Source organism: Mesocricetus auratus, unplaced genomic scaffold (assembly GCF_017639785.1).
Source record: "Mesocricetus auratus isolate SY011 unplaced genomic scaffold, BCM_Maur_2.0 Super-Scaffold_100006, whole genome shotgun sequence".
NCBI classification, from domain to species: Eukaryota; Metazoa; Chordata; class Mammalia; order Rodentia; family Cricetidae; genus Mesocricetus; species Mesocricetus auratus.
Genome location: NW_024429190.1, coordinates 44,756,647 through 44,778,139, shown reverse-complemented (window position 1 = coordinate 44,778,139; position 21,493 = coordinate 44,756,647). Strand labels below are relative to the sequence as shown.

Below are 21,493 nucleotides of genomic sequence, written 5' to 3'. Positions count from 1 at the left end.
TACTTGAGACTCTGCAATTAAAAAAAAAAACTCCATGGGTTAATTTTAGAATACAGTTTGGATATATTAACTACTTTACACGGGCCTAGGCGTAGCTATGGTACATTGTTCAGAACTCTGAGGGCTGGTAGGCAAAGTGGGCTATGGTAGTGAGGAATAACTTCCCAACTGCTTTAGCATGGAGCTGTGGTTTTAGTTTCATTCATCTGTGTTGATTGTGATTTTATTACGTTGACACTGGCCGGAACTAGCACCGTATGTGAGAAAGAAGCAAAGAAAAAATGTCCTGGTAGAGTGAGCATGAATTTTGTCATCAGCTCTACACCTCAAGTCGGTCTGGTCTGTATGCAGGCTGTTTGATTGTCTCCGCCTCAATCTTCCATCCTTGAGGAAGGAGCAGCATCTCATGCTTATCAGACTCAGTGTGGGTGTAGGCACATGGTGTCTCCTTCGTTACTCTTTGAGAGATTGATCGCTGTTGGCACTGCTCCTTTGGTAGGTTAGAGTAATGAGGAACCAAGACTCTCGATAAATTAATGGCATCACTCAGCAATATTGTTGGGGGAAAACTGATCTCAAACTCAAGGAATTGGGGTTTCTAGCATTTGGCAGATTTTTACAGGAACTTACACTCTCTGCTACCATGATTTACCCCTACCTTTGTTGCATAAAAGCAGCCACAGACAGTGTTAATGCCACTGCTCATGGCTGTATTGCTATAAAACTGTAAAAATAGCCAGAAAGGAAAATTTGGCTTCATGGCCCTGGTTTGTTGACTGTTTTTCTAAAGCACACTTTTTAGATGGCTACTCACAGAAATTTAAGAACTAAGGAAATTCCATTAGATGTCTTATACTTACGAATTCAAGAACTGTAAACTCACTGACCAGATCCTTGAGTCGGGCTGCTGTTGAGATAATTCTCCAGGAGATTATTTCCAGTCCATCTCCTTTCTTGCAGGAAGGATTACCTGTAAGCCGTCTATTCTCTTTTATTGTTGTCCTGACCTCCACACATAAACTAAGGACACTCTACAGTCACTTTTCCAGAAATGCTAGCTGTATGGAAGGAGAGCATGGTCCCCTGAGGTCTCACGGGGCTAAATGATGTGGTCACAAAACAGGATTTGCTTTTTATGGTTTTAATGAATTCTATAGAGTCCTTACAAGTACATTAATAGTGATATAGTATGTAATAACATAGTTTTAAGGATAAAAGAATAAGGAAGACATTTGAATCTGTAATCAGTCAGAGGTATGGAGGACTCTAGTTATTTCCACATGCCATAGCTGGATGGTTCCTTGGGTTTGACTTGTGGCCCACTGTTGGTTATCTGCATTATTAAACCAGCCTTAGCTGCCAACACAGTAAAGTTTGCTCAATGGATATGTGTGACCTCCTGGCTCTGAGTATCCATGGGCTTGTGTGAGCTTCCACCTGACCCCGTTGTGCTGTCCCCAGTACAACGCTTTGTACAAAAACAGGTGTTGATACTGGTGAGCTTGTTGAGATGGAAATTATAACCACTTCCTTTAACAAATAGGCATTGTTCTTTAAGTGCCAAACTTGGAGGGTCAGAAACAGGCAAAGCCTGTGTCCACTTGGAGTTGATGTTTAAGTGTTGGAGGGCAGTGACAGTGAGCCGTCTGCCTGATGGTAACTGTAACTGACAAGACACAGAGACCTTTGGGTTTATCTTGTGCCATTCATTCTGTGGTATAAATGCTGCTCATATCTCCTGGGTCCTTGACAGAGTACTCCCTAAAAGCATTGGCCAAATCCTGAGCAAAACCATTGTGCAAGAACCACTCCTTTTTTCCCTCAAGGATTCAGCTGAGGCCTTCTAGCCATGCCAAAGCTTCATAGCCTTTGGTTTCCCATTGTCTCCACACAAAATAAGGGGTGTGTTTCAACGCAGTCACCATCCTGCTCTATTGCCTTCCCTAGGCCTCTTCCATCACCATGTGGTTGCTGGGAATTGAACTCAGTACCTCTGGAAGAGCAGGGAGTGCTCTTATCCACTGAGCCATCCCTCCAGCTCCCAACATTTGCTCATCTTTGCTTATGTGTTCCCTCTGCTCTTCCCTCTTTTTTCAGTTCTGGAAATAGGAACCAGATCAAGGGTTGTCCTGGTAGGGTGGTACATGCCTATCATCCTAGCTACTCAAGAAACAGAGGCAGGGAGATCAGTGAGTTCTAGTCCAGCATGGACTACTAAGCCAGCTTGGACTACGACCCTTTGTTGTCTCAAGGAGGACTTGGAGGTGGGTGGGTAGAGAAGAGTTCAAAGGAAAGAAGACAAGACATCAGACTGAAGTCGAGGGTAGAAGTATATAAAATAACGACTTCTACTACTTTTATACACACAGTCTCAGAGGCTCCAAGACAGATTCCATAGCACTTCTCCAACAAAGAACAATTTCGTGTATTCCCTACCCTACAAACTTTTACTGTGACACTTTGGTTGTCACAACATTGTAAGTCCACATGTTTGTGTATCTAGTGGGTAAAGGTCATGGATGTTTCCAAACTTCCTACAATGCCAACACAATAACCAAAATGTTGATAGACCTACAGAAGGATCAAACTCTGCATTAGATGAGACCTGTGCATCTCAGAGTCCCTGTGCAGCTCAGAGTCTGGGACTCTGTAAAATGAGACCACGCTTGGGGAGAAAAAAATCACCGCGTCTCTTCAGGCTATCCCATCTGATTGAAACAGCAGCAGCGTCTTTCTCTCTTCTGGTACCTGCCTACCAGTCTAAGCTTGCCAAATCTCAGTTACTCAGGTGTGTAGAGCTAAAATAAGGAGGGAAAAGATACCCCCCTACACACACACACACACACACACACACACACACACACACACACACTAGCCCAGGAGGCACATGTGTGTTGCATGTTTGTTTATTTGTTTGGTTTTGGCATCACCCAATGAACTTAAGAACAAGTGTCAAGTGTGTAATGCCTATAAAGAATAAATTCCTAGCAGATATTTGTGTGCTTTCAAATTCTGGGGTAGAAAACCCCCCTACTTCGCCCTTTCTTTCTGGCAAGTAGCTTCACTCCTCTTGGGACATACAGCTGGGGTCCCTAGGAACCCACAGCAAAATGCCTCCTTTTCAGGACTGTGTTGATAGAAGTGCCTGGGAAAATTGAGCCTCTTGGCTTTGCTTCTGTTTATCAAACACAGCTATTCACTGAATGATGTCCTTTACCATAACAGATTCTGTACCAGCATCAACATGGCCAAGCCCTAGGGACGTGAGCTATCCCTCAGTCAGAGGCAACTAAAAGGGGCCAGAATGTTGCAGTCTCTGGTCTCTTCATTCTTTCATATTTGGCTTACAGCAAGGAGGCTCAGAAATTTTTTATGTGTGCGGAGGGCAATTAGTGGGGGTGGGAGATGAACCTGTTGCATTGTTAGGGCCCCTAGGTAAATTCTTACTCTGTGATCTGGTTTTGAGTGGGACTCTTAGTCTTAGGATTGATAGACACACCCTGAAGTCAGAGCCCTGGAAGTGGGTGTGGCCTCCCTGATGTTTATTCCAGTGGGTAGTGGTGATTTGGCACTGAGCAAAAGGCTAAGTGCCATATGTCAGAACCCCTCTGCAGTGGCTAATCTTTCCTTCCTGGTTTCCCCTGTTTTGAGGTGCCCTCCCTCGTTCTCCACAGAGCATCTCTGTAAGTCACAGGGTTATTTACAACTTTAGTGACCAAACCCTCCCTAAAATTTGAATTCTGGCTTTAAAGTGGTTCCCCATTTTTTCTCTGGTCTCTCTTTCCCTCTCAACCTCACCCCCTCACACACACACCATCTCTTAGTTCTCCTCCCTCAGCCTCTTGAGTCCTGGGCTTAGAAACATGGACTGCTTCATCCAGTTTAAGTGACTAAAGAAACAATAGCAGTCGCTAACCTTTCTAGCGTGCTGTGAGTCAGGTGATGATTCTAACTCAGAAAGTACACGTCCATAGTTTAAACCTCCCCAACACCCACAAACCCCTCACAGAGCTATGAACCAAAGTTAACTGTCAATCCAAGTAATTCTATAATAAACTCATTTAATCATAAAGACTGGTTTCTGAACATTAGAAATATTTCTAAGTATATTGGCGACATTTGCTGGGCCAGTTAAAAGCTAAAATCGGAATGATAGATACTCTGAACGGCACTAAAACTGTAATTCAAGTCTTTGAAGATTTTTGCCATGAGTTTGCCTTCTAAGTGCAAATGTGATGTAGGACAAAAATTCTTAGCAGAATCCAGAATAACAATAGCTTAATTTGAAATATATCTTCATGCAGTTGCAGATGCTAAGGTGAGCGAATGAATTCCTTCAGGTATCCTACCATGCTCTCTCGATGCTGGCCCCGCCCCTTCCCCTGTGTTTTTAGCATGCACCAAGAGAGCACTTGTTGGGTGAGTTCTGCCTCCCTGGGAATCTGGGCATCCACCAGGATGCTCCGACCATTTGCATCCAGTGTGGCAAGTCTCTTCAGGTTCTTTCTGGAACAGCCTTGGCAAAGTGCACTAGCCAAGGGTTAGATGAGAAACAGAGTTACCCTTGGTTGCCTGAGCCACATCGCCAGCGGAGAATGACACAGGCAGCCAGCTTACCTGTGACGAATGGCTCCTGGGAGGCTGAAACACCAGCCTCCACCAGAACTCACAGGCTAGGCTTCTCACGTTGACTGGTTTAGAGCCGGCTCTGGGAACCTTTTGCTTGCTTTCCTGTAAACACTAGAATCTTGCATAGGGCCAGCGTTCTCACCTCACATTCAAGTTCAGTTTTATGGTTTTTTTTTTTTTAGCTATCTTTATTTACTTATTTATTTATGCGCATTGGTATTTTGCCATGGGAGTTGGGTCCCCTGGAACTGGAATTACAGTTGGGAGTTGCCATGTGGGTGCTGGGAATTGAACCCAGATCCTCTAAAAGAGCAGTCAGCATTCTTAGTCACTGAGCCATCTCTCCAGTCCCCAAATTCAAGTTTTTATGGTGATATTCCTTGACACCTCCCGCCCCTTTATGAGGCTCTGCCCTAGGAGCCCCTCACATACCATCTCATTGGATCCTTGCCCTATAATAACAATCTTTTGGAGCACCTGTAGTGTGAACTCTGAACCAGGCCGACACCATTTCTCATGCTCATTACCTGAGAACCTACTACTTAATTGCTCTGTGCCTCAGTTTCTTCATCTGTAGGGTAGGGACCCTGATAGTATCCCCATGTAGACATGAAGACTGCAGTGAGCTAGTCTGCATTCACATAGTATGTATCCACCGAGCACAACACTCCACCTGCTTGCTGCATAGTAGGCTTTAAAGACGAGCCTGTGAGTTTACAGAGAAAGTTTACAGGGTTCCCCCATTGATGCCACAGGAGGAGCCAGGATGGACCTTGCTCTCTGACTCCCATGATTGTGCTCTGAAATTGCTCTGCCTGGTCCTCTGAAAACTTGTTCCCTGCCATGTGAATGAACTTGAGAAAGTCTGCACTATTTATCTAGAATCTGGACTCTAGATGTTAGTTTTACTCATAGCCCAGGGTCAGATCCTGAAGTCTGTTACTGTGTCCATACCTCTGCCTTAAGCAGGGGTCTTGCCATCGTTCAACATTCAGTATTTGTCTCAGACACTTCCCTCTCTACACAGCGTGCCGTCGTGTGTTCTTTTCTAAAGAGAATATTCTAGGCTATTTTTGTTGTGTTGTTTGTAGACAGGCTAGTCTAGAAGGCATGACCCTCAGCCTCCTGAGTGCTGGGATTAAAGGTGTGCACTAATACCGCCAGGCCCAAGGCTAATTTTTAGTTTCTTTCTCTTTTTTTCTTAATGGTGTTAGTAATTGACTTGCTATGCTAGCCAAGTACTCTACCACTGAACTACATTCCTTAGGATTTCTGTTTTGTTTTCTCAAGATAGAGGCTAGCCTGCAACTTGATATATTTCTGGGAATGACCTTGAACTCCTGATCCTTCTGCCTCTGCTTCCCAAATGTGATGACAGGCTTGTGACATCATACTGGGTCTCCACAGCTAATTGTGTGTGTGTGTGTTTCTGTATGAGTGGATATATCCCTACGTGTTTACAGGCTAGAAGGAGGTGTGAGCATCCTTGGATCTGGAGTTACAAATGTTTACAGGACACATAGCTTGTGTGTGCCCCTGAACTCACATGACTGTGTAGCAAGCACTGTTAACTATTGAGCCACCTCTCCAGCTCCCCAGGGCTAGTTTTTCTATTTCTTCCCCCCACCATGATTATTTTTTCCTTTTTTAAAATTAATATTTTAAGACACGATTACTCTGTGTAGCCCTGGCTGTGTGGGAACTCACTCTGTAGAACCAGGGTGGCCTCAAACTCACAGAGATCTACCTGTTTCTGCCTTCCGGGTGCTGGAATTAAAGGTGTGAGACATCACCACCCAGCTTAAATATAATTTTTAATTAAAATATGATTACACCATCTTCCCTCTTTCCTTCTTTCCTTCTAATCCCTCCCATGTACCTTGCTCACCCTCAAATTCATGACTAATTTTTCAAAGCAAATTTCTGAAGTGGTTGGGCTTTGGCCTTGAGGACTGTAACCTTATTTGAAACAAATTGTTAAGAATATTAAAGTCTGACCCTTTTGAAGCAGTTCCTGGTCAGTGAGTGTGAGTGCAAACTACGGTAGACTTTAGCTTCCTTATGTCTAAACCTAATTCAGTTAGCCGGGAGGTGAGATCCTTGAGGATAGGGTAACTCTTCCATGGCAGTCATCAACATTACTTTCTCTCCCCCCAGTCCACATTGAGGATGTAGTTTTATTAAGAGGGTTTTAGCTTAAGTAAGTGGTAGACAATCATCTCACAACCATCTATAACTCCAGTTTGGGGAGGGGGGTCTGACACCCTCTTCCATCATCCAGGCACCCACATGCACAGGCACATACACACACACACAGACACATACATACACACAATAATAAAGAATAAAGTATATACATTTTAAAGGCGTATCATTTTTTTAAAGGGCCTCTGTCGAAATCCCAATTTTGTTGTCTTTTGTTTTTCTTTTTGCCTCTGCAACTTCTCATTTTTTTTAAGGGTGTGTGCGTGTGCATACTAAGGCTTGAGTTCTATTCCTGTGATCATGTTTTCTGTATTGTAAACACATAGAATCTCCCTCTTGATCATACCTATGTGTGTGTATGTGTTTGGCATCCTCCATTGCAGGCCACTGATTTTAAAGGATCCCCTAAACTACATGTGCTCATCTTCCATTTGGAAGGAGAGAGATCTTCGCGTTGCTATTAGAGGAACCCATATCATTCCAAATGTGCACTAAGAAAACCTTTATGATAAGGAGCTGGTGTCAAGCTAACTTGCAAGCATTGAAGCACAAAGAAAACAAGATTAATAGACAGAAACACTATCTAAAGATACATGAATTCTTTATGACAGTTATTTAAATAGATAAGGGAGCAGGCATGTGTGTAGGGGGGAGGGGACAGCTTGCAAGGTTTGGTCTCTACCCTATAGGTCCCAGGGATCAAACTCAGGTCTTCAGGCTTGGTGACAAGTGCCTTTACCCACTGAACCATCTCACCAGTCCCCCAAAGATATCTTTAAGAACTGAGAAAAATGTGTCTTTAAAATTACTAAAATTCAAATACAAATTGGTCTGAGTTTTCACCAGGATTTGAATCAAAGATAATATTGCATTTCTTGAGCTTTTGCAATGTTCTGGGCATAGGTCAAAGTTCCTTATTCAAGATGGCCTTAGTGTGGTGCGTGCCTGTGTAATCTCAGCACTGAGGAGGTTGAGGCAGATGGAATATGAGCTCAAAGCCATTCTGGGCTCCAGGTGATAGTGTCTGTGATAAGATAACATTACCAAGACAACTTGGGAAAAATATATTTGGGCTTACAGTTCCAGAGGGTTAGAACCTGTGATGTCTGGGACTTTGTGGCAGCAATCTAGGAGACTGAGAGGTCACGTCTTGAGCCATAAACACTAAGCAGAGAGGGACTGGAAGTAGGGCAAGACTTGAAGCTCTCAAAGCCCTTTCCTGGAGGAAACCACAACTTCCGCCAGCAAGGCTACACCTCACACACTGCCCAACACAACCCCAGCTGGGGACCAAGACTGTGAGGACGTTTTTCACTCACACTGCCATAGTGTCTTGTATATATTGGCTCATTTATTGCACTAAAATTAATACTATCATTGGGATTCCCATTTACAGGTAGGGAAGGTGATTCGTGTAATAACTAAGTGTCCTCCTTCTAAGTCATACAACTAGGAAGGGTTAACTAGGACTCAACCATGTTGTCTTACTACAGGGACCCCCTCCATCTCTGAACACCCCACTGCTCTTGTTACAGCAAATAAGCCAAAAGAGGACTGTTTTGGTTAAGTTGGAAATACATATCTCTGTTTTGTGTGTGTCAGTATAGATGTTAGGTTCTTTCTTTTTTTTTTTCTTTTTGAGACCAGGTCTCATTCTGTATGTTGACCCTAAACCCACAATCCTTTTGCCTCTGCCTTATGAGTACTGGCATTATAGATGTGTGATATCATACTTAGCTTTCTTTTTTCTTTCTCCTTTTTAATTTGTGATACTGGGTATTGTCAAGGGCCTCTCACACCTGCTAGCCAAGCACTGTCTGATGACCTGTACATCCTCAGCCACTTTAATTATTCTTGAACTTTGCCTGCATAGTCTCATTCACAAGTCAGAGGTCAACATTTTAAAAATAGTGTTCCTGGTTCTAGTTAAATTGTGGAACCTGGGCATGAGAATATGTCAGAATGTGTCTTAAGTGAAGCAGCAAAGAGGAAGAAACCACGACTCAGACACTAGGCCACAAGATAAGAAAAGGGTGGAGACTCAGCCATGACGCTTGTTTCTTTTTTGGTATTATTTTATTTTATGTGTATGGGTGTTTTGCCTGCATGTGTGTCTGTGTACCGTGTGTGTGCCTGGTGCCCATAGAGGTCAGAAGGGGCTTTGAATATCCTAGAACTGGAGCCACCATGTGGGCTCTGAGAATCAAATCTGGGTCCTTTAGAAGAGCAGCCAGTGCTTTTAACTGATGAGCCATCTCTCCAGCAATCTCGAGATCTTTCTATAGAATTCATGTGTCCCATAATGCGATAGATTTCACTCTTTCAAAAGTTCAGTCAGAGCCAGTGGTGGTGACACACTTAATCCCGGCACTGGGGAGTCAGAGGCCAGCTGACCATTGTGAGTTCCAGGCCAGTCTGGTCTACAAAGTGAGTTCCAGGACAGCCAGGGTTGCATAACCTTTCATTACTCAAGCATTGTATGCAACTTTTAATGACATCATTACAGTATGCTCCCTGACACCATTCATACCACCCATGGCTACTTGATTTAAATAAAACATTTAATTTGATTTAATAATTCTTACCCCCATTTAAGCTCTATTAGTCACAGGTGGTTAGTGACAGCTTTCCTATCATTTCCTCCAAAATTGTATTGAATCAGAACTTGGGAAGCTGAGGCAGGAAGGTTCAAGGCTACACTTGGCTACTTATGGAGGTTTGGTCTTTAAAGAGAACAAAATAAAACCAAAAGTTGGTCGTGGTTGATAGCACACATCTGTAACCCCCCAGCACTCAGGAGGCTGGGTGGAATTGCCATGAGATTCCGAGCAGCCCGGGCTACAGAATGAGTTCCGGGTCATCTAGGGCTAGCATGAGTGAGAGACCCTGCTTAAAGAAATAAATGCTGTTTTGTACAGCACAGCTCTGAAGAAAGGATATAGAATCTGGAGCCAAACGCCTAGGTGCCTGTGTAAACCTGAGTCTCTTTCCCCACAAGAGACTCAGCTTTGAGGTGAATGTCGGGTACTGTGTACAAGGGCTGGGAAGATGAACTGAGAATGCAGGAAGATGATGATTTCTTTGGCCCCTGTGGTGTCTTTCCACGTAGAAAGATTACTTGACAGCATCCTGAGTTAACCTGACTGTTTAGGTACTGAATCCAGGTCTGCAAATGATTCATACCAAGGTTTTGCCTGAATATTTAAAAAATCTGACCAACTCCACAACAGTGGGAACATCATTTCCTGTTGACAACTTCAGTACACAGTTCAGTAACACCTTGTAGGGAACACATCTCCTTGAAGTTTAATGATCACATTGCTCTACATCTGGAGGCATAGCATGCGCAAGGGGTTCCATCCCCAGCAACTCAAGCGCTATAATGGGGGACAATTATGTCATTCAGTTTCTGTTAGTGCAGTGAAAAAGTCTGCCTTTGAAAAAATAAAAACTCTGTGTACACCAAAGAAATGAAGGAAATTTGGAAAGTGCTATAGTGAAACGAAATCAGACTTGACGGTGCAGGGGTGAAACGGAAGTCATTGCTTGCTGCAAGAACTAAGATTTTCCCCCTAAGATGACAGCAGGTTCTCACAGATTGACTATTTTAAAACCCCCTGAATTTCCATAGCGACCTCCGCCGCGGCCTCCCCCATCTAATATCTCAAGTCAGCACCCCGTGACCTGCCTGTGAGCCGAAACAAAAGCGAGTTCAGGGCGAAGTCCTTTCGGGGCTACCCAGTCACACCCCTCCTTTCTCTTTTGTAGGTTTCCTCCAGCCGTGGATGCCTTTGACAGCATGACCGCAGAGGATTCCACCACAGCCATGAACAGCGATCCGACAGTGGGGTCCTCCTCCAAGGTGCCAGAGGGCGTGGCGGGCGCGCCCAATGAGGCTGCACTGTTGGCACTGATGGAGCGCACCGGCTACAACATGGTACAGGAGAACGGGCAACGCAAGTATGGTGGGCCCCCTCCTGGCTGGGAGGGCCCGCATCCCCAGCGAGGCTGCGAGGTCTTCGTGGGCAAGATCCCGCGGGATGTGTACGAAGATGAGCTGGTTCCTGTGTTCGAGACCGTAGGCCGCATCTACGAGCTGCGCCTCATGATGGATTTCGACGGCAAGAACCGCGGCTATGCCTTCGTCATGTACTGCCACAAGCACGAGGCCAAGCGAGCCGTTCGTGAGCTCAACAACTATGAGATCCGCCCGGGCCGCCTGCTGGGCGTGTGCTGCAGCGTGGACAACTGCCGCCTCTTCATCGGTGGCATCCCCAAGATGAAGAAGCGCGGGGAGATCCTGGAGGAGATCGCCAAGGTCACCGAGGGCGTGCTCAACGTGATCGTGTATGCCAGCGCCGCAGACAAGATGAAAAACCGAGGCTTCGCCTTCGTGGAGTATGAGAGCCATCGCGCTGCAGCAATGGCGCGCCGCAAGCTCATGCCGGGTCGCATCCAGCTGTGGGGCCACCAGATCGCTGTGGATTGGGCCGAGCCCGAGATCGATGTAGACGAGGACGTGATGCAGACAGTGAAGATCCTCTACGTGCGCAACCTCATGATCGAGACCACCGAGGAGACCATCAAGAGGAGCTTTGGCCAGTTCAACCCAGGCTGCGTGGAACGCGTCAAGAAGATCCGCGACTACGCCTTCGTGCACTTCACTAGCCGCGAGGACGCCGTGCACGCCATGAACAACCTCAATGGCACAGAGCTGGAGGGCTCCTGCTTGGAAGTCACGCTGGCCAAGCCTGTGGACAAGGAGCAGTACTCCCGCTACCAGAAGGCAGCCAAGGGTGGTAGTGGTGGCTCAGCAGAGGTGGTAGCCCAGCAGCCCAGCTATGTGTACTCCTGTGACCCCTACACGTTAGCCTACTATGGCTACCCCTACAACGCGCTCATCGGACCCAACAGGGACTACTTCGTGAAAAGTTAGTGGAGACTCTTCTCTTGAGGGCCCCTTGGGTGTCCCAATTCCCCCACCCTTGCGCGGGCACACACGTGGGTGCACACACAGGCACTAGTGTCAGATTGAGTGTGGTTCCAATTTGCTAGGCCCTACCCTTTTAGGTTGAGGTTCTAAGCGCTGACTCGTAGTGACTATTGTGGTATTGAGAGAAGTATCCCTCTAGGTGAGCAATCGAGTCATTGGGATGCTTTGTCCCTTGCTGTGACCTAACCCATGTGGAACAGGTCTGCCTACCCCTTGGAGTTTAAGTTAAACTCTGCTTTTGAGCCCAGGCATGGTGGTGCCGGACTTGTAATCCCAGCATTCTAAAGGGTGAGGCAAGGGGATTCCTAGATGGAGGTCAGCCTGGGTTACTGATTCTGAAGTATAATCTTAAGGTGTTGGTTGACGAGGTCACGGTCACTGAGTATAGAAGACCAAGCATGACACTAGAAAACATAACATGGGCTCAAGGGCCCGCTGTCCATTCACTGGGTCTGAATTAACTCCCTTTGCCTTTTTTTCTTAAGCACAAAACAAGGAGGGAGGGCAGGCATATCCCTTTCCAGATCTGTTTTACCCCTCTCTCACTGAAGTTGCAATCACAACCCTGGGAACTCCCTTGCACTAAACAAGCAGATGGGAATGACGAAGTACACCTATACAGAGCATCTTATTAGCCCCAGTAGTCCAGAGTTGTGGCCACCTGCCGCTTAGACAGAGGGCGGACCACAGGCCCTAACCGTCACTGTTGCCGGCTCATCCTTTTTTGTGTTGTATTATAAGCAGGCAGCATAAGAGGCCGAGGGCGAGGTGCCGCTGGAAACAGAGCCCCAGGGCCCAGGGGTTCCTACCTTGGAGGATATTCTGCTGGCCGTGGTATATATAGCCGATATCATGAAGGCAAAGGCAAACAGCAAGAAAAAGGATATGAACTTATGCCAAATTTGGAAATTTCTACTGTCAATCCAGTTGCCATTAAACCTGGTGCAGGTCAGTATAAACCAGCGCAAATGCATCATTTGGCCCTAAACTCCAACCCTTTCTTTCAAGTGAGTCCAGTCTTCCTGGCTCTTTAACCCATCTGCATACGGATTCTTCTCCCCTTCTGCAGAAAGAAGGTCTGTGTGTCATACCCCCCACCCTCCCACGCACGGACCCTCTAGAATTTAGGAGACTGGTCTAGTCCAGGCCACATTCACATTCGGCTGTCAGGCGGTTTTCAGACAGGTGTTACCTGCCAATCATCTGGCTGTTTCTCTGTCTGTGACTGTCAAGAGTGAGGTGTGGAAAGATCAGAAGGGAATGAGGCTCCCTGTTTCTTGGGTCACCTAGAACCTGTCTTTTCCTTGTGAATGTACCTAGCACTCCATCACTGAGCTGCGTCCGACCCATGCCTCAGCCACCAGAAAGCAGGGGCCATGGGTATTACCAGTTCTCAGAGAAAGAAGCTTCTTCTCCAGAGCCTATAGTTCCAGTTTTCCTGCGAGATGGTCTGGCAGATGCCAACAATTGTGGACTAGGCAGAGGTGAAGGTTTTAAGCTGGATCCAAAGACTTAGAATTGAGATGCTGGATCCATTGAGCCAGGGGCTTTGTTTGCCTTTACTACCAACAAACTTATTTTCCAACACTGCTGGCCCCTTGGTCACCCACTGTGAGGAAGGGTAAGCTTTAACTGTGTTTAGTGAGTTTGGTAGGCCTGTTCTACTCAGACTCTCCATCCACTAACCTCTGAACCTATGGAGAGTCCCTTCCGTGGGTAACCAGAATGAATTTCTCCCTGGCTTCTTGGCCTCACTGAGGGTAGGAGGAAGACTTTTGAAGGTCACCTTCTCCCTTGCTGATTGCACACTTCTTTTCCTAGTAAGAGGCAAGGAATTGGTATGTTTGGAACACAGGTTTAACATGTTGAAGGAATCCAATGGTAACTAGGGAAAAAGCCTTGCAATCTTCGCAATACAGTAGCTTCCAGCATCAGGATGCCTTAGAGATGCCATTGGCACCGAACAGTCTTTAGCCATGTGGCAGTCCTGCGTCCTGGAATAGAGAGTTTTGTAGGCTGGTAGCCGAAACAATGCAGTGTTAGTTATTCTGTACAGCCCCTAGGTGGCTTCATCTAGTAGCCTTTCTTATCACTTGAAAGGTTCCCTTTCTTATCACTTGAAAGGTTCATCTTTGTCCTTCTGAGGGATACCAGGGCAGTGCTAACATATTTGGGCATAAGACTGGTGAAAGATTTGTTTGGAAGGTCAGGTAAAGATATTTGGTTAAGTTTTTAGATTTTTTTTAATGGACAAGCCATTGTTTACCTTATGGCCATTTTGTCTCTATGCCTTTGATCATAACCATCTATCTCTGTAGAAAACAGAGCGTGCTTACAGTTGGAGGGAAGACAGACATGAAAGGACTCTATGTGTACATTTCATATTTCTTTTTCTTTCAGCACACACAGCATGTACATACACATCCCCCCCCCCCCGCATCGGGGCTAGTGTCTCTGCCTTTTGATCTCCTGATATTGCACATCGACATTCAGTAACTCTATCTGTTTGAATCTCTGCTTGAAGCCGTTCCTTTGGACTCTGCTCACAGAAATTATTTGAGTTGGCAGGTTCAAGTGAAAAACCAATTACCCACTGCTTCACTACGATAAATGGATATTAGCACATTGGAGCTTTTTCCATTTCCTACTCAAACCCCCTCCAACTGGATCCGTAATACTAATGTGAAATGAAAGGTGGAGAGGATGTACTCACGTCTCCAAGCAGTCAGAATGATATCTTACCTCCACCTACTTCTTAAAACACTGTGAAAGTGCAAAGGGCTTTGGGGGAGGGGTGAGCAATGTAAGAGAGACTAACCAGGGCGCACACTCACACTCATCAGGAAATGTCAGGGCAGAGGCCTCACTCTAAACACTCCTTAACTCCATCCCAACGCAAAAGCAGAGCACGTGATTATGCAGAGGCGCATGACCGTGAACCTGGATCTTAAATACCTCCTCCATGACAGCAAGTAACAAATCTGTCTTCTTCCTGCCTCTTTTGCAGTGGCCATCCCTGCCATCGGTGCCCAATACTCCATGTTCCAGGCAGCCCCAGCCCCTAAAATAATTGAAGATGGCAAGATCCACACAATGGAACACATGATCAGCCCCATTGCTGTGCAACCTGACCCCGCCACTGCTGCCGCCGCCGCTGCCGCCGCCGCCGCCCATGCTGCTGTTATTCCTGCTGTGTCCACACCGCCACCATTCCAGGTAGAGGTCTTTGCCATGGCCACTGTCATTTATTTATGGAGCTCCTCTCAATCGTAGACTCATTAGTATTCAGCACTGAGAATATGCTCTGTGCAATGTTTAATGTGAAATAACAGGAAAGAAATGTTTAGCTCAATGAAAATTACACATACACACACACACACACACACACACTCACGTGCGCACTCGTGACAAGTATGGCTCAGCAGATAAAGGTGCTTGATTCCAAACCTGATGGCCTGAGTTCAATCCCCAGGACCCACCTGGTGGAAGGAGAGAGACAGCTCTGAACCCCCTCTACTTGTGCCCTGTGACGCACAACCTCCCCACCATGCACATACACGTGTGTACAAAATATGTCCATATGGACATGAAATTCCTCATTTTCATTCTTTGATTCATTCATTCATTTTCAAGGCAGGGCTTTTCTGAGTGCAGCTCTGGCTGTTCTGGAACTTCCTCTGTAGATCAGGCTGGCCTTGAACTCACAGAGATTCTACTGCCTCTGTCTCCCAATTGCTGGGATTAAAGGCGTGCGTCACTACTGCCCAGCAATCCATGAGATTTTTAGAAACTGGAGTAGATATAGAAAAGCCTGCTCTCCTCCAGGAATGTCGCACTGTGATTGCCCTCTATTTTCCAGACCAATCTTACCTTTTTGCCCTTTTCCCTAGTTAGCTCATAGTATGTGACCCTTCCCTTCCTCTCTCCTGTCTCACTCGGTCTACCCAAATACCCTCTCATGGACCTCTCATTAATACAATATTCCATATTCTGGCTGCCCATTTGTTCTTGCTGCCCTCCTGATGGAAGCTTCTTCATTGTGCACATGAAGAAGGCATCTGTTAAGTAGGGAAAAAAATCTTAAAACTATTGCCCTGAATGAGTGAATCATAAGTGCGAACGCCATGGGTCTCTCATCTCACTGAACGAGAAGTATCCATGATGTGAGCTTTGAGTGACAGAAATTCATATCTGTGCTAAAGTTGTACAAAGTGCCTGCCATTGGAGCTGGGCTGGGGTACAAGTGTCTCAGTGGTTTTCGAATGGCCGGGCGTCTGAATCACCACTGCCATTTCCCACTCTGAACTAAGCCTTGCCTGCTTTATCCAGGAAGGGTCAATCTAGTTGGAACTATTCAACCATCAGCATGTTAGTAAGTAAAAATTGTTTTAACTTATGGCCTTTTTGTTTTGTTTTTGAGATAGGATCAAAATATACAGCCCAAACACGCCCCACAACTCAAGACCTCTTTAAAAGCATTTTTAAAGATGTCTCACATTTTATAAGAGTTAGGTTTAGAAGTGGCTCTACAGTGTGTACTGCTCTTTCAAAGGAGTTCCAGGTTGAGACACACTGTCACTGTGTAGTCCAGCCTGGCCTGGAATTCCTAGAGATCTGCCTGCTTCTGCCTCCTGGGTGCGGAATAAAGGTGTGCACCACCACACCGGGCCTTGACAAAGGGTTTTGATGACTTCATAAAATCATACAAATAAGCCACTAAGAACAGTGCCTGGAAGACCAGAGCCTCGCAGTTATGCTCATCGTTACTGTAGCTATTTTTATTATAGTTAGAAAACAGTTCTTAAATTAGAAGTTCTTTTGAACGTAATTTTGTGAGTCTGGTTTCTAGATTTTGTGACAGCCATGGCTAGGTCTGTTAGAAGAGTCTAGGAATTCCAGCAGTTGGGAGGTGGAGGCAGGGAGGTCAGGACTTGGGGATCACCACTGAGGTACAGTTCATTGGAGATCCTGTCTCAGAAAAAACAGGAGGAAAAAAGGACCAAGGAAGCAGCCATACCCGGTGGCACAGGCTTATGACATAGTCACTTGGGAGCCAAAGCAGGAGGATTAAAAGTTCAAAGCTTGCCTGGACTCGGACTGCAGGGCAAGTTCAAAGCTAGTCTGAATGAGTCAGATTCCCAAAGCAAAAGGTTACATAATGATTAATAATATAAATAAAGCAGATGAGCTGTAGCTCATTTCCCTAGTGTGTATGAGGTGTCCTAGGTTCAACCTACAATATGGAAAGGGAAAACCTAGGAAGAGTTGCTTTTAAAATGTATTTTTTCCCATTTCCTGTATCTTAGATTACACATTCTGAAGGTAGAGTAAGGCTCAGAGAAGAAACCAGCATTGAGTTCAGGTCATTCTGTGGAACATGAGGGACACCAAGTACTTTAGCCACTGTGTGGTGGTTTATTTTTACCCTAAATCCATGACAAACCTTAGGTAAATGTTGGCCCTCACAGTCCCGTCCTCCCCTGTTTGTTATGGACACTCGGGCATATTGTACTTTTAAACAGGAGGGTTATCCCAGGACCACCCGTTAGAATCAGTGCTCTGCAGGTAGAACATTAATCCCAGCACTCAGAGGCAGGCAGATGTCCGTGAGCTCGAGGCCAGCCTGGTCTACAGAGCAAGTGCCAGGATAGGCTCCAAAGCCACAGAGAAACCCTGTCTAGAAAAACCAACCCCCCCCCACCCTCAAAAAAGGAAGAAGAAGAAAACCCCAGTGTATTACAGCTCTGGTGCAGCCTCGGCCTCCCCCCTTCACCCAGGTCTGAACACTGAATCTGAACACATCAAGTCCCTCCAAGATGACATTTTGCTCTGTCTAATCTCTTTTTCCTTTGGCAAATGTCACTGTCCTTTCTGCTTCCCTACCTAGACTCCCGGGGGGGGGGGTGCAATCTTCTCTCCCTCCCCGCCGCGTGCTCATTGTTAGAGATGATGAACTTGCTCATGCATTCAGGAAGGATTTTTTTTTGTCCCCTCAGGGCCGTCCAATAACTCCTGTGTATACCGTGGCACCAAATGTTCAGAGAATTCCCACCGCCGGCATCTATGGGGCCAGCTACGTCCCCTTCGCGGCTCCGGCCACTGCCACGATCGCCACACTACAGAAGAACGCTGCGGCCGCCGTGTACGGGGGCTACGCCGGCTACATACCTCAGGCCTTCCCCGCTGCTCTCCAGGTGCCCATCCACGATGTCTACCAGACTTACTGAGACCAGGGACCAGAGCCAAGGCAAGCCACCAAACACCGCTGAAGGAACACTTTGTTATTTATGAAGAAAGAACGTGTCGGATTAGCACACGTGCAAAACCTGCAAGTGAAGAATGTTAGCGAATATCACACTGAAATATTTTATAACCATGAAGTTTTCACTCTTTTTTTTTAAAGACTTTTCAACTTAGCAGGCCCGCGTTCATACATTTCTAAGAGACTTGCAACGCCTCACGCCTTAATACCATCTTTTAAAATTTGTACGCTCTACTGCATTTGTACAGAGGTTTGGTTTTGTTTTTTAAGGATATATTTTCAGTATGAAGGTTATTTTCTTAACTTCTGCACTCCAGAGATTTCTATTTTGTAGAACCTTTCGAAATATATCAGCTATATATTAAATATATACATATATTTTAAAAAAGCACATCCAAGCATCTAGGGAACTATTTTTAAGCTATATTCAATATTTAAAGATACAAACTGTAGTGCTTTGAAATGCTACATAAAACCTTATTTTTTAAAGGTGATGCTGGAAAGTGCAATTTCAAAATGAGTAGAAATTTCTGCTGTATTTCCCTGGCATTAAGGGTTGAGGGTATTGCCATGATCATGGTTTCTGGTTTGGGGTTTTTGTTTTGTTTTAGTAACAATCTCATCTCCCCCAGAGTCCCAACACTGGAAAACTCTCACCTGCCCTGATTACCTTGGGCTCACTCTGTGTCTTTGTTAACTATCCCACCCCTGCACCCCTTCCCCACCCCCTGCCTCCAGTGCACCTTTTATTCTGAGAGGACAACTGGTGCCTTTTGTACTTCTTCCTGGGGTTTTGTTGGGCTCTTTTTTTTTTTTTTAAGTTTGTTTGGAGGTGTTACCCTCTTCTATGTGTCTTCAGTAGCAGAGTACATGTATGGACAAGATTTTACCATGTTCTCGTAAGACACCTTTGCATAGCTATTTAATTGTTCATTATGAGACTTTAACTTTCTAATGCTTTGGTTTTTGAAGTCTGAGTTTTTAGAGACCAAGAATGTATATGATTATAGACAAGGCCTTCAGGATTGGCTAACAGGAAGTTCAGCTTCTAGCTGCCTTCTTGTAGAGTGTCTGCCTTCGTCAGGGCTGTTGGAAGCATTGTTTGTCAACAAGGCTCCCCTAGGTTGCCCTGTGTCTGGCAGATCAACGTGGGGCATATGGATTCAGGAGGCGAGTGAGCTGTAGGAGTTACAGGAGAGCTCGTGAGTCACTTCTGACGCTTGCTTGTAGTCTTCTGCGTTGCCCAAGCCCATGGTGTGTAGTGCAAAGCAAAACGCAGCCATTTTATTTCAACATTATTAAAGTGTTTGTTATCTTGTTTTGTTTTTAGGAATTAAACACACAGATGCAGTGTTCTGTGCCTGTTTAAACGCTTCTCTTCGGCAGAGTGAATGTAAAATACAGTAAAATGCTAATATCGTCATCTGTTGAATGAATTACATCAACTCTCTTTTTAAAAGGCTCGGTCAAGGACGTGGGGTGTGCGATTAGGTGCACAATAAGATACACAGTTGAATTTTATGTCATAACAAAATCCATCAAATCTTTCTTCCCACCAGAGTTTGCTAATGGGCTTAACTCTTATTTGTGGATTAGTTCTAGGATCGTGCCCATAGCCAATGCTCTTAGATAGATAGTTGTTTAATTTTTTTTCTCTTCTTTTAAATTAAGAGATTCCCAAATATCTTTCCCCCCCTTCTTTTGATGAGATGGATTTTTATATAAGGAGTATTTATTAAACTATTCTACAAATGGTTGAATGCCTGCTGAGGCCTTTTACCTCTCCTCTCCATCCTGGTTGAATGGCATAAAGTAGCTGTGCAATGCTCTAAGGGTTCACCCAGGAAGTTGCACGCACACCAATATGTTGGGATGAGTGACTCTGTAAAAGGCACCTCCTACCGGGTCCTCCTCCCTTGACTTGTGGGAAAGAAGTGCCCAGGACGGTCACAGAGGTCCTCCGATGGAACATTGGCCCTGTGTTCTTACTGTATTTTACAAGTGTCGAGAAAACATTTGAAAAAAAACCCAAAAACTAATAATAATAATAATAAAAGGAAAAAATGCACTATTTTAGTGTGGCAACTGCCCTAACAACAAGCCTTGGTGGCATCCAGGTAAGCCTCAGTGACCCTGCTGTCTGTGGTCCCCATTGTCCCACAACCATTTCATGTACACTACTGAGGTGAGTTTATAACTTGAAATGTGAACTTTTTTTTTAGGATTAAGAACAAACTAATATAAATGTTTTTAAATGTTTTAAAGTTTTAGACATGCTACTAGTTTAGTTTTTAGCTTGGTATTTGAAAAGCTTTTTAGATCTCGCTGCATTTCCAGAATACATTCTTAGGATGTATGTGGTAAATAAAGCTTTCTTTAAAGCAGTTTCCAGACTTTCTTTTCCTTTAAAAGAAATGGACAAATTCAGTATTTTCAGCTGGGGAGATTCACAACTGCCTATCACTGCAGCTCCAGGGAATAAAACACTGGTCTTGAACTCAGAAATCTGCCTGCCTCTGCCTTCCTAGTGCTGGGATTAAAGGTGTGTGCTGCCACTACCTGGCTAGTTATTTATTTTTATTGTATGTGCATTGGTACTTTGTCTGCATGTATGTCTGTGTAAGGGTGTTGGATCCTGGAGTTACAGACAGTTGTGAGCTGCCATGTGGGTGCTGGGAACTGAACCCAGGTCCTCTGGAAGAGCAGTCAGTGCTCTTCGCTTCTAAGCCATCTCTCCAGCCCCCTTGTTTTGTTTTTGAGGTCAGGTCTGGTTGTGTGCAGCCAAGGCCAGTCTCAAATTCTTCGAATTCCTCCAATCTTAGTTTCTCAATTGTCGGGCCACCATGCCAAGTTTTAATTTTTACCTTCGTAATTTGACCTAGGGTCATGACCTCCCACGGCCCCTTTCCTGGATTCCCAGCTTCCTCAATGATATATAAAAGCCTTTCGGGGGTAGAAGAGGGTTGGCTACTTCTCAAGAAAACAGACCCTTAGGCAATGGGGAATTCTTTTCTTGTCTTGATTTGGTGTGTGTGTGTGTGTGTGTGTGTGTGTGTGTGTGTGTGTGTGTGTGTGTGTGTTCATTCAAAGCCTACCACATGTATGCCCACAGAAGCCAGAAGAAGGCATCTTATCCCCTGGAGCTGGAGTGATGGCAGTTGTGAGCCTCTCAATGTGGGTGCTGGGAACTGAACTCTGAAAATGAAGCCCTCACTCTTATCTCTCAAGTCATCTCTTAGCCCCATTGCTATTAAAAAAAAATTGGCTTGTTTTAACCAAAGCTGGCTTGAACCCCAGATACTGTGCCTTCTGCTTCCTTGGGACTGAGATTAACATCACACTTGGTTTAGCGGTGTTTTTAAAGACAAGACCTACTGTCCTCGTTCAAGGAGAAAGGTGCTCAT

The 21,493-nt window shown here is 45.3% G+C and overlaps 1 protein-coding gene across 7 annotated transcripts in view; it reads left to right on the top strand.

The window, feature by feature from the left end:
• Positions 1 to 20,473, top strand: part of Rbm47 (RNA binding motif protein 47) — a 131,852-nt gene extending 111,379 nt beyond the window's left edge. For 6 of the 7 annotated variants that reach the window (XM_040747129.1, XM_040747128.1, XM_040747130.1 and 3 more), the window contains 4 exons: positions 10,603 to 11,765; positions 12,569 to 12,775; positions 14,835 to 15,043; positions 17,824 to 20,473. In XM_040747129.1, the coding sequence (XP_040603063.1) occupies positions 10,634 to 11,765; positions 12,569 to 12,775; positions 14,835 to 15,043; positions 17,824 to 18,054 (1,779 nt within the window). In that variant the 5' untranslated portion in view covers positions 10,603 to 10,633 and the 3' untranslated portion in view covers positions 18,055 to 20,473. The remainder of the gene's footprint in view (positions 1 to 10,602; positions 11,766 to 12,568; positions 12,776 to 14,834; positions 15,044 to 17,823) is intronic. The other variant, XM_040747133.1, reaches the window with a different exon arrangement.
• The last annotated feature ends 1,020 nt before the right edge of the window (positions 20,474 to 21,493 follow it).